Source organism: Galleria mellonella, unplaced genomic scaffold (genome assembly GCF_026898425.1).
Source record: "Galleria mellonella isolate WM207_F2 unplaced genomic scaffold, CSIRO_AGI_GalMel_v1 utg1104, whole genome shotgun sequence".
NCBI classification, from domain to species: domain Eukaryota; kingdom Metazoa; phylum Arthropoda; class Insecta; order Lepidoptera; family Pyralidae; genus Galleria; species Galleria mellonella.
This window is the reverse complement of record NW_026441973.1, coordinates 40,059-53,716: the sequence shown is the minus strand read 5'-3', so window position 1 is coordinate 53,716 and position 13,658 is coordinate 40,059. Positions and strand designations below refer to the sequence as shown.

The 13,658-nt window shown below is 38.9% G+C and overlaps 1 protein-coding gene across 2 annotated transcripts; it reads left to right on the top strand.

Annotated features, from left to right (window-relative positions):
- The first annotated feature begins 2,759 nt into the window (after positions 1-2,759).
- Positions 2,760-13,467, top strand: LOC128200172 (acyl-CoA-binding domain-containing protein 5-like). Of its 2 annotated transcripts, none has more exons than XM_052892644.1 (8): positions 2,760-2,899; positions 3,042-3,123; positions 3,684-3,828; positions 5,067-5,176; positions 6,595-6,676; positions 7,629-7,729; positions 8,663-8,781; positions 9,227-13,467. In XM_052892644.1, the coding sequence occupies exons 1-8, from the start codon at positions 2,775-2,777 to the stop codon at positions 9,231-9,233; spliced, it is 771 nt and encodes a 256-aa protein (XP_052748604.1). In that variant the 5' UTR covers positions 2,760-2,774; the 3' UTR covers positions 9,234-13,467. The 2 variants fall into 2 exon arrangements, with proteins under 2 accessions (XP_052748604.1, XP_052748599.1); XM_052892639.1 differs by having other exon boundaries at positions 8,660-8,781.
- Positions 13,468-13,658: the final 191 nt, after the last annotated feature.

Genomic DNA, 13,658 nt, shown 5'->3' with positions numbered 1-13,658 from the left:
AGTCGAAAATTCAAACGAACTAAGAGTATTCTGTTGTCGCTTAAAAAGATATGGACGGAACCCACTCGGTAACGTCGACTCGCGCTTGCCATATCTTTTTTCGCTGGAGTTCTATTAATAGAGAGGCGATAAAAAGCTAGCTCGTTCACTATGTAAATTATGTTTTTGTTGTATTTTCAATTTCAATGTATCGTGTTATGTCCGTTTGTATGATTTGAATGACGTATGGGAGACTAGCTTTTTGCCCGCTACTTCGTTTATTTATTTATTTTTTATTGTACACAAAAAATTACAACATATAATATATATATAATAAAGATGTACAACAGGCGAGCTTAACTCTGTAAGAGTTCTCTTCCAGCAAACCCTGAGTGGAAAGGAGTATTAATTACTAGCGGGCAGTGTGCGTACAATAATAGACGGAAAAATAGTAGCTAAATAAATATAGTTGCTTTATAAAGACAATTAATATGCATAGATTACTAAGGTCAAGAGATACATTTAGAAGTTGGAACAAAGAGAATAAATACATACGAATTTAGTACGTATTATTCATAAATTAGAGTCGATATTCAATTGTGAATGTAATGATGGACGTAAGTTTCTACAAATAACTTATCTGTACATTGCACTAGTTGTTAAAGACTTTGTTTTATAGTTGTTTTTTGTTTTTTAATGAATGATATTGGAATGGTAACCCCGCCTGCGCTATCGGTATACACTGGCGGGGCACCAGTGATAGATGATAGGTGAGGATGAAAGCAGGCCAGCCCATCGTAATGAATTCCATTAAAATTAATCACGATGGTTTCCAAGGGGAACCGCGTGGAGGTCGATTTGATAGGGTGTATTGCTAGCAATGGGTCAGTTAGATCCCATTACTAACAATCTCTTTGATCCCTTTATAGTTTTTTTTGATGGGTGAAAATGGTATGGTAACCCCGCCTATTTTTTTTTAACGTCAGTACAAATGCATCATGCAGACCTCGTATAGGGCCTCTGGCCTCGTATAGGTACTGCCGGACTCCTACCGGGTAAACAACCTGACGATATACGAGGTTTGTCCGGAAAGTACGTATAAAAGTTTTTTAAAAATTTGGACGAACTCGTGCCACACGAGCTTTGAGGCGTCTGAGCACATCGACGTAGAATTTTCCATCAACTGTCTGGCCTGGAGTGACGAATTCTTGATGGACAATCCCCCGAACATCGAAAAAAACAATCAACATTGTCTTGACATTTGAGCGGGATTTTCTTGATTTTTTTGTTCGTGGTTCCCCGGATGTCTTCCACTCTTTGCTTTGGGATTTTACTGTTCTGAGATCGGCAAAAATTTCACGGCCATTCTTGCCGAGTTTCGAGAGAAACTTGATTACGACGCGCTGCTCTTCAACGGAAGCGGGCTCCATGCCGACGGGGTTTCGTTAAGAGGTAACTTCACAGATGGCGTGACAAGCCAGTTCGCACCGCACGGCGGTCAGACCAGAACTGAAGCATTGTTAGGGACATAAGGAAGGGGTCCTGCGCTTACCTGGCCTCCCCACTCCTCTTTCTCGCATTCCAGAACACTTTTATACGAACTTTCGGACAGACCTCGTACCTCCCAGCTCTAAACGACAATGCCGAGGAATCCCTTTTGAAATCGACTTCGACACTGACACGAGCCCCAATGAAGGGTAACTCCACTTCGGGGCGTGAAGGGTATATGCAACACGCCCCTCACACGGTCCTCATTCCCCTGGTGAGCTTTGGATGGCGTTAATCATCCTCCGCCCCGAGGACCCGATATGAGTTGATGCTCACCTAGGTAGGATTAGGTGTCCATCGACTCCACTACCCACACAAGGTTGATTTTTTCAATCGACTTCGAAAAGAAGGTGCTTCTCAGTTCGGTTGTTTTTTTATGTTTGTCGCCTCATAACGCCAACCCGCCTGCAAAACATGGCAACTACTGGCAAAACTCTCCTTATGGGGAAGCCTTAATCAGCAGTGGACAGTCAACGACTGTAATGATGATAATTCTTGATCAATTAATGATTTGCAATATCCCTTAAAAGGATACTAAGTGAGGGAAACTTTGTACAAAAGTCGTTTGCTTGGGCACCTCTGTCCCATTCGTGTTTCTACCTTGAAGCAGTTGTGTTTGCATGGCTGTGTTTCGGTTTGAAGGGTGGGATATGGCGTGAATTTACAGGGTACAGAGGAATAACACCTGAGTCCTCAGGAATGGCGACGCATGGGGGGTATCATCTGCGAAACAGTATACTCTGTTATGTCCATGGTACTGCTCATGTCTATAGGCGACGGTTAACACTTTCCATCAAGTGGGCCGTCAGCTTGTTTGCCTTTCTAAGTTGTATCGAGGATACTAAGTTGGCTCTAATGTAATATATATATGGAAACATATGTAAACACCATTTAGTGTAAATAAATTATTTGATTTTTATAAATATATTTTAGTGTTTCCTCCAAAAGATTACAATAGTAAACTCATTATAAATATAAACAAGTTTTATATGTATACCACAGATAATATAATACTATATTAGTATTATATCGTCATAGTCGTAGAATACTGACGGATATGTATATTTAATCTTTGTCAGATCCGTCAGTATTCTACGACTATGACGATATTCTCTGTGATAGTATGTCACGCGAATCCAGTATTTTTCCCCATTCCACAAAGTGCCCACAGATAAAGAAGTTTTCAATTCAAATATATAGCACTAATTCTGATTTCTTGATATTCAAATTACTGAGATCATGTCTGTATGCCTTTTCCAGGTTCATACCAGCCAAGCAATGAGCTGATGCTGCGCTTCTACAGCTACTTCAAGCAAGCGACAGACGGACCGTGCGACAAACCGAAACCAGGCTTCTGGGATGTAGTCAACAGGTATACTATTTTTTGTTTCTCATCCTACTTAAAAAATAAGCAGTTTCCCAATTTGGTGGTATTTTTCTTTCATGTTTGTTAGACTCCGGCTAGTCTCCGTTATGAACCTTGAAAACTAACTTGATCTCTTACTGTATTTCAGAGCAAAATGGGAGTCGTGGAACAAATTGGGCAACATGACTAAAGATGAAGCGATGCAAGCGTACGTAGACGAGTTACACAAGGCAAGTAGTCCATACGCGTTTTTTAAGAGGGGGCTGGTGGGCCGTGCCTACTCCAAAATTGTCTGGTGCCCACCCTAAGACGCGAGCAGAACTTTCAGTGGCATGCCTTTAGTTAATTTTAAGACATGGTTCTATTTGCAAAGAAAAAAAATGTAACTGCCTGATATCTGTACATAGAAGATACATATTTAAGAAAAAAATTGTTTTTTATACAACTTAGAATGGCAAACAAGCTGACGGCCCACCTAGATGGAAAGTGGTAAGCGTTGCCTATAGACATGAGCAGTACAGACATAACAGAGTATACTGTTTCGCACATGATACCCCCCATGCGTTGCCATTCCTGAATACTCAGGTGTTATTCCTCTGTACCCTGTAAATTCACTGCCATATATATTTTATCTGGATACGTCTTTTAGAAGTAGTCTATTTCTTTGGTTTCTTACTTTTGAAATTCACGTGCACGAAGTAGCGGGCAAATAGCTAGTTCATACCTATGTTTATTTTGCCTCCGACTTAAGCCGTGAACATATTTTTCATGTGAATTATTTTTTTCACAGATCGTCGAGACCATGTCGTACAACTCGGATGTAGCCTCGTTCCTGTCAGTGGACGACGATGACCAGGGTTTCCCCAGCAACGACCTGGAGTTGGTCGCGGGAGACATACTGGCTAGGGTCAGATCCACACAGAATACGCCTATAGGTGAGTTGGGGTTTTTTTTAATGATAACACTGGTACCTCCGCCTGCGCTATCGGTATAAGCAGGTGGGGCACCAGTGCGGAATGATAGGTTTTTTTTATGCGTGAAAATGGCATGGTTACCCCGCTTGCGCTATCGGTATACACTAGCGGGGTACCAGTGAGCGGTGATAGGTGAGGATGAAAAGGCAGGTCAGTTAGCCCGTTGTGCCAAATTCAATGATAAATTGGTCACGATAGTATCCAGGGGAAACCGCGAGGAGGTCGACCTGGTTGGGTATATTGCTAGCAATGGGATTCTCAGTCTCCATTACTAACAATTCCCTTCCCCCGACCTGATAGGGTATATTGATAGCAATGGGGACTAAACTCCCCATTACTAACAATTCCTTCCCCCCAAAGGGATATAGGTGAGGATGAAGTCAGGTCAGTTGGCCATTGTGACGAATTCACTAGGAATTATCTACTCTAATGGGAGACAGGCGTGACAGATATGTATGTAACCATGGATGCATGGATGAATGGATATTTGTTTGTGACTCATTGACGCAAAAACTACTGAATGAATTTGAATGAAATTTGGTACAAGGGTGAGTAAATTAGTACATAGAATATGTACTGATTTACGCGAGCGGAACCGCAGGAAACAGCCAGACCAATGTCTACAATGTTCGCATATGAAGTAGCGGGCGAAAAACGAATAACATCTTCAACACTAATATTTATAAGGAGGAAAGATTTGTATTTTTGTGTGTATGTATGTTTGTAATGAATAAACTTAAAGACTACTTTGTCGATTTTAAAAATTCTTTCACTATAAGAAAGCTACATTCACCCTGAGTAACATAGTCTATATTTATTGCTAGAAAAGATTAGGTATCCTTACTAAAACTTTAGTAACGTAACTCAAGGTATAAAAAATGCTATAAAATATCTTTGGTCGCGTGCGCTGCGGCAACTATTTGTGTTAGAACAAAAGTATGTTCTACAATATTGAAGAAAATATCAATAACTACAAAAAACTTCGTAATACTATATGTCCAACTATTATCGTTATGTCACAATAATCACTTTTTAAAATGTTGTAATAATGTCCACTCGTGCGAAGCCGGGACGGGCCGCTAGTATCTTATATTCGCATATGGGGTCAGCTACACCATTGCACGTCGATCCATCAGGATCTCTTGTGCTTCTACTATACATACTTATATAATTCTATTCCATTCTACTCTGTTCTCCAGAGTCGCGGTCGGTAAGCGGCGAGTCGTCCCCGCTGCGCGGCGGCTCACCCACCCGCGCCCGGCACGACGACGACGACGACGAGTTCATCGACACCGTCGACATGGACGCTGTGAGTACACATGCCATCGCTGCTGCACGTCGTCTGGTCCCAGCGTAGAATGATCCATCCATTTCCCGTGTGTGTCGTAAGAGACGACTAAAGGAACTTAATGTTCGAGGGATACGCAGCAGCGTCCTCCTTAAAACATTATCGGCGTGAATTTACTAGGTACAGAGGAATAACACCTGAGTCCTCAGGAATGGCAACGCATGGGGGTATCATGGGCGAAACAGTATACTCTGTTATGTCCATGGTACTGCTCATGTCTATAGGCGACGGTTACCACTTTCCATCAGGTGGGCTGTCAGCTTGTTTGCCATTCTAAGTTGTATAAAAAAAATATCACCAAAGCATAACTGCGGTTGCTAACCCGCCAGCTGAGAATTTTTTTAAACTACTATGGTGGCAAACAAATATACGGCCTGTCTGATGGTAAACGAGATCACCGTAGCCTATGGACGCCTGTAACAACAGGGGTATCACGCGCACGTTGCCGACCCTCAAGGAACCTTAATATAGCCTTTTTAAAGAGCCCCATACTGTAGTCTCTAGGGAAAATCTCGGCCGTAAGATCATTTCACAAGTGTGGCAACTACTAGCAAATACCCCCTTATGGGGGATGCCTGTGTTCAGCAGTGGACAGTTAACGGCTAATGTGATGATAATGATGATGATGATGAAAGATAAGAATAGCCACCTGCCCACTTCTATCTGTTCTCCTTTAACCAAAGTTTGTCTGTAAGAGATTGTCCTAACGATAAGACCGCCTTTTGTACCTTTATGTGTATATTTCAATCTGTATTTATGCTACTGTATTTCACTTGAATTATTCAATTGTCATTGTATATTTTTATTTCTGGTGCATTAAAGAGTTAAATAAATAAATAATCTTTTCTCAAACAAGCTTGGAAATGTGAGCATTATTTTGACAATTTTCTTCGAGATAAATCAAAATTGCCGTACTGGCCAAGTAGTATAAAATCCATATCTGTCGTGTTTTGCGGCCAGATAAATTACTATGTAAACTCATATCTGTCCTGTAACTTAAAAATGGAATGACTTTTACTTCGAAACATGGCTACCAAGGAGGTAACTAATAAAAGGTTTTATTTAAATTTCGAACTGGCTTGCAAATAGAAAGCTGTTTATTGAAAGAAAAAAACAAAGGAACATTATGGCGCGTGAAAAATTATTATTGTTCATTATTCGTCATTGAACTTAAAAAGTAAAATTGTGTTGTTGATTTCCGCGCATTGTTTGAGAAAAGTACTATACAAGCCTTGGCCACAATTAGGCATTGATGGTCTCATGTATGTGTGCCTCGGCTGCGCCTTGGCCCACATTTACACGTTTGTCCATCAATGTCTCAGTTGCTGGCCGCTGCAGTAATGTACTATTAACTTTTCTTGTATTTCTGTACATTACAGAGCGAAGCGGAGGCGGCCGCCCAGCGAGCTGCGCTGCGTCTCAGCAATGGACACGCACATCAGATATCCTCGCAGCTCACTCGTGAGTACACCTCGCAGTCATACTTAAAGGAGGTTGTTCCATGCCCATTCCAGAATTCTCTGGAGCCCACCGTACAACTATTTACCATAGGGAAACTGCAATGTAATGTAAATAGTACAGTAATGCCAGCCCAGCTCCGCCCAGAAGCACAGAAAGCTTTCTGGGAACCTACTTGCCTTAAGGTTCTCCACAACTTCTGTGCTCTCCCTCAAGATCGCCCTCCTCCTCCTCTAAGGAGGGGTAGGGTAGACCTGTATCTGCGCTTCTAAAGTTATAATTTTGAAGCAGAACCACGGGCACGCCCCATAGGGAATCAAAATAAAAGTCGTCTGTTTGGGTGCTTCAGTCCCATTCGTGTTTCTGCCGTCAAGTAGTTGTGTTTGCTTGGTTGTCTTTCGGTTTGAAGGGTGGGATATGGCATGAATTTACAGAGTACAGAGGAATAACATCTGAATCCTCAGGAATGACAATACATAAGGGGTACCATAATAGTGTAACCGGCATAATAGTGTATTTTGTTATGTCTACGGTTGATATTTATCCCAAAGAAATTTTATCAAAAATGGTTGAGTTTTTTTTTTAATGAATGATAATGGAATGGTGCCCCGCCTGTGCTAACGGTATACGCTGGCGGGGCACCAGTGAGGGATGACAGGTGAGAATGAAAAAGCAGGTCAGTTAGCCCATCGTGATGAATATATCTGGAATTCAGCACGATGGTTTCCAAGGGGGACCACGTGATGGTCGACTTGACAGGGTATATTGATGATATACTAGCAATGGGACTGGAAGCCCGCATTACTAACAATCCCTTCCCCCCAAATTGGTTGAGTAGTTTAGTTTTTAAATCTAAATAACTGGTTTTCCCATGATTAAAGCCGGTTTACTTTGTAACACAATTTTAAATTATTGAGCAGTCGTGTATGAAAATGGTTTCATGTTTGGTATCCAGATTTGAAAGTGTTGGAACAGCTGCCCGGCACCCTGGCACGGCTGGAGGCTGACGTGGCGGCGCTGAGGAAGGCAGTCGAGGGCGACCGCAGGATGCTTGATGTAAGTATTTTGTTTCTATTTAGTATCCTCTTGTCGGTGCAACTAATTCATATGTTCTCTTCCAGCCAGCTCTATTCCAGGCCATATCTCTTTGGGCAGTAGCGTCCCTCTTAAAGTATTACCAAAAGCCAAACTGCGGTTGCCAACCCGCCTGCTAAGCGTGGCAAATACTGGCAAATACCCCCTTATGGGGGATGCTGTGGACAGTTAAAGGCTGAAAGAATAAAGATATCATTCATTTACATATTTATTCATTCATTCATAAAAAAAAAGAGTGTGAATTTTTTGTATGAATGTTATGCAATTTAGAATGGCAAACAAGCTGACGTCCCATCTGATGGAAAGTGGTCGCCGTCGCCTATAGACATGAACAGTACCATGGACATAATAGAGTATACCGTTTCGCCCAATGATACCGCCCATGCATTACCATTCCAAACAACTCAGATGTTACCCTGTACCCTGTAAATTCACTGTCATATCCCACCCTTCAAACCGAAACACAGCCATGTAAACACAACTGCTTCACCGTAGAAACATGAATGGGACAGAGGTACCCAAGCAATCGACTTTTGTACAAAGTCTCCCTCTGGTAAACTAAACTATGTGGAGGTCGACCTAATATTGCACATTGCTAGCAAGGGGGCTGTCAAACTCTATTGCTAACAGTTCCTTTCCCTCCAAAAGCATGGGGTTGCTATTACACATAGTTAGCTAGCAATATACCCAATCAGATCGACCTCCTCGCGGTTCTCCCTAGAAACTATCACGGTTAATTCCTGATGAATTCATCATGATGGGCTAACTGGCCTGTTTTCATTCTCATCTATCACCCTTCACTGGTGCTCCGCCAGCGTATCCCGTTAGCGCAGGCGGGGTTACCATACTATTTTCACCCATCAAAAAAAAAAAACTCCCTGTCGTGGTCAGCAGCAGGCGCGCTGGCGCTGGCCGTGGCAGGAGCTGTCGAAGCCGACGCTGGTATTCGTGCTGCTGTGGCCGCTGATCGCCTTCCGGCTGCTGTCCCGTCTGCAGCGGCCCGCCAGGGACACGTGAGTACATTATTGTTTTTTTTTTTATGGAAAATATGCTTTTTTATATGCATGAGATAGATAGATAGATACTCTTTATTGTTTCCTCCAAAAGATTACAATAGTAAACTTATTAAAAATATAAATAATTACAAGAAATAATTACAGTGAGAAAACAATGGGCGGCCTTATATATATATACGTATATACATATATGCATACATATATATACACAATCAGAATGGATTGGTATGCCATTTATGTATTTTATTTTTGAGTTTAACTAGTAATGCGGCCCGACTTCGCACGGGTAGATAGAATTATTGAAAATATATAGCCTATTTTACTCGCTGATAATGTAGCTTTCTATATGTAAATTTTTTTTAATCAGTTGAGTAGTTTTGGAGTTGATCCATTACAAATAAACAAACAATGAATATGGATTAATTGTATTTTTTTTCCACAGGTCTTAACGGCATGGTACAACAATCACATAGTTATTATAGTAAGGGGAACAAAAAGTGTCTGATAGACTTAGTTGTCTGTGGTTTTTATGGTACGGATATCGTCTATGGTATCCAACTTTTGTGAATAATACGGGATTTTTATAATGTAGGTGTGTTGTGCGGTGAATTTTGTGATAACGTGCTTATGTTACTAGATGGCGTTAGTGGCTAGTATTTAACACTTGCCCAGTGATTGGTTTGGAAGCTCGACAGTGTGAGGCCAAGTTCGCATACATGTACATACGTACATGAAATGCCATCTATTAAGAAAATTTAGAACTTTGTAACATTCTTTGAAAGCTTTGATCGAGATAGAATGTTGTTTTTTGATTAGCATCCGTTGGGTCGTATGATTAATTGGTTTGTAATGTAAAAAAAAAAATGTGGACGAAGTCGCAATGTATTTATGGTCATTTGTAAAATATTGGTAAAAAAAAAACATTTTTTAACGCACGTTTTCACAAAATTCAACGAAAATTATGGTGAGGTGTAATATTTTTATATAGCTAATAGTTGTGACGTATGACTTAGCCTTTCGAACGCTCTACTTTGTAGCAGTCGCCGTGCCCCTAGCGTCCGACTCGAATCGACAACTGTGCATTGAACCTCCTTGGACGAATAATTTTAATATTCTAACTTTTTGTTCTATATTCTCTTTCTCTTTCAGTACTGTCTTAATGTAATTCGCCCGTAGCTAGTTAAATAAACGAAAACTACATACCTACAAAGACTTTCTCTGTCAGATGCGACACGAACACTACGGGCACGAAAATATTTGTTAAATAAATTCGATGGGGCGGTTAATAGGTTAAACTTTATTTATGTACATAATACACTGGTGCGCAGCTAAACAAAATTTGCTAGTAAGTACTGTTTTTTACTTGTTTAATTTATTAAACAATCATTGTGTGATTAGTATGAAAAATTAACATTAAAACTTAAGTCATACTATTTATTATAAAATATGAAATATTTTTGTTGCCTTTTAGCATTTTAACGACGTCATTATTAAATTTAACAGAAGAAGGACAGAGTATTTTTATTTCGACAAAAACAACATAAAAATGTCTCTGGCAAAGACAAGTAAAATATATATATATATATATATATATTATTATGTAAGTAAATTCAACTTTTCATTTAATTTAACCAGATATTTGTGTCGAATGTAAATATACAATAACACTTATACAGACAAATCATTTAACACAAAATACTTTTTATCCCTAGATATTTATTCATTTTAGGCGCTATAATTTCAAAGAAACATACAAAGATTGTTTATTAAATATTTCAAGAAAAAAAAAAAGCTACAACTGTTTAGACTTTATTTCAAACATGAAGTCTCATTCGACAAATAACTAAAATTACAACAACAAGAGGTAATGTGGTAAAATCGAATTCGATTTCATGCTTCGAAGGTAGTGTTCTTCCAACAAAATTGAACATTTTCACCAAAGGAACGTGGGTCGAAAAATGACAAAAGAAAATTGAACCTCTCATACTAGAGAGCGAGACGCGCCTTCTCAGTATGGGAGGTAATGTTAATTTATTCATCTATGTACTAAATATACATTACATATAAGCAACGGTTACCATTTTCCATCAGGTGGGCCGTCAGTTTGTTTGCCATTCGAATTTACATAAAAAAAATATACTTTTGCTACATAAGTCGAGAATAAATAATGAAAAACTTTACATTCCACATTATGATGAAATCTGTTAACAAAATCTTTATTAATTGTTAAAGAAATAAATAAAAAAATATTGATGAAAGAATTTGAACTCTTATTTCAGCGTATTAAAGTTTAATTTAGTTATATATCAAATAAGACTTTGTATTTGTATTAAAGTATAACGAACGATTACATAATTGAAATGTATAACCAAAATTGTAATGTCAAAGTAGAAACTTGGATGGAACACTACCGTGCCACTTTTATTCCATGATTTCTGTGCACTATTAGGGGACCCACGATTCGGTGTTTGTACGTATATCATCGGACTTAGCTTTATATTCTAGTTCGTTAAAAAAAAAAAAAAAAACAATTCTTTTTACCATACTGCCAAAGAAAAGGGTAAATTTTTTTTTGTTCGCGTTCTATTTGACGAACTAGTGTATAAGGCTGACAAATTCAAAACCATATTGCATTTTTGATATATATTTTTATGTTAAAGGTTTTTCTAAGGTTTTTTTTTGATGGGTGAAAATGGTATGGTAACACCGCCTGCGCTAACGGGATACGCTGGCGGAGTACCAGTGAAGGGCGATAGATGAGAATGAAAACAGGCCAGTTAGCCCATCATGATGAATTCATCAGGAATTAACCATGATAGTTTCCAGAGGGAACCGCGAGAAGGTCGACCTGGTTGGGTATATTGCTAGCAATGGGATTCTCAGTCTCCATTACTAACAATCCCTTTCCCCCCGGTTTTTCTTAGTTAGTTACTTCGTATTGTAGGTACGTTTGTTACTCTTGCACGCGAAAGCTACTGGCCGGATTGGATTGAAATTTGGTTCATGCATAGTTTGCCCTAACCTCTGGAAACCATCGTGATACATTTATTGTTGAATTTGTCACGATGGGCTAACTGACCTGCTTCCTCTTCACTTGTCATCCTTCACTGGTGCCCCGCCAGTGTATACCGATAGCGCAGGTTTTTTTTAATGGGTGATAATGGTATGGTTACTCCGTCTGTGCTATCGGTATACACCGGCGGGATACCAGTGATAGATGACTGACGAGGATGAAAGCAGGTCAGTTAGCCCATCCTGATGAATTCGACTAGAATTAGCCACGATGGTTTCCAGGAAGAACCACGTGGAGGTCGACCTGACAGGGTATATTGCTAGTAATGGGGCCAAATAGCCCCATATCCCAAACAATCAAAAAATAACAATCCCTTTCCCCCCGATAGCGCAGGTTACCATTCCATTATCATCAATAAAAAAAAAACCTAACCTAACTTTGAATACAGTATACTTTATACATTGATCACGCGGACGCGGACGAAACCGCGGGATAGAGCTAGTATTCTATATAAATATCAACAGTACACTTTCAGACTTTTGTACACACAAGAAGTTTCACATTTGAACAATCCGAATGAAAAAACTTTTGGCGGTCTTTTGGCGTTGCGTTTTTAGGACGGTTTTTTGATACGACACTTCATCTAGATGTATATGATTTATTACAATTAAAAATGTATTTATTTATCATTCCATAAAATAAAAAAAAAAGTTATTTACAACGCAAAAGGTTATTTATGAGGGTGCATACCTAGGGGTTCTACAACTGCCTTAAATAAAAAAAAAAACAATTTTCAATATTTCTGAATGAATTATGGAATTGTTGTTCACTATCAGTGAACAAAAACGTTAGTCTCGCAATAATTCTGAGTCCAGGAATGGCAACGCATGGGGGGTATCATGGGCGAAACAGTATACTCTGTTATGTCCATGGTACTGCTCATGTCTACAGGCGACGGTTACCACTTTCCATCAAGTGGGCCGTCAGCTTGTTTGCCCTTCTAAGTTGTATAAAAAAAATCTGGACCGGTAACGCTCTCTTGACATCCCTAGTGTTGCACGTGTCCATAGACTAGAATGACCGTTTACAACCGTTACAATCAAACGGGCTGTATACCAGTTTGCCATCTTCGTGGTATAAAAAAAAAAAATGTTCCGAAATATTGGAAATTGTTTACTTATTGGTATCAAAGAATCTGTGTTTGTTTTTTAATTTACAAATAATTAAGAGTCGATTCTGAGGCGTCATATTTTTTAACCTATTTCTTAAACTAATATTTTATAATATCGCAACATTTCTGTTTTATGGACCATTGTCAAGTAATTTTAACGTAAATCTATTAGGAATTTATTTCATATTGGTCCTTGGAATAAAGATTTCGCTGGTATATCAAATTGTTTTATTTTTAAAGATAGATTTAAAGATAGGAGGCTTCAGAAACGACCCCGTTGGCACACATAGGTAAGAGCTTTCATAATTGCCGAATGTACATTATTGTGAATACCTTGCTTATATTTTTTTTATTTGTACATATCGACTATATTCTTTCGCATTCAATTGTTACCTAATTTCATATTTTTAATATTTTTATACACATATTTAGATAAGTGGCAACCTATGTTGTTTATGTATGTTATTTGTGATATATAGTTAATAAACAGTTACCTATATATTGTTTTTTTTTTATTTAACCTGTACCATATCAGCCTTTAACTGTCAATGTCCATGTCCACTTATATATATATATATATATATATATATATATATATATATATATATATATATATAAAAATAAAAAAACTTCATTGCTGAACATAGACCTCTCACTATTGGCAAGTGGTTTGAGATCGCAGTTAGACAA

Bases quoted from the DNA above. Each gene is read 5' to 3' on its own strand.
- LOC128200172 (XM_052892639.1), top strand. From the start codon at position 2,775: ATGCCTTTTCCAGGTTCATACCAGCCAAGCAATGAGCTGATGCTGCGC. The intron at 3,124-3,683 runs GCAAGTAGTCCA...TTTTTTTCACAG, and splicing joins ACGTAGACGAGTTACACAAG to ATCGTCGAGACCATGTCGTA. The intron at 3,829-5,066 runs GTGAGTTGGGGT...TCTGTTCTCCAG, and splicing joins CACACAGAATACGCCTATAG to AGTCGCGGTCGGTAAGCGGC.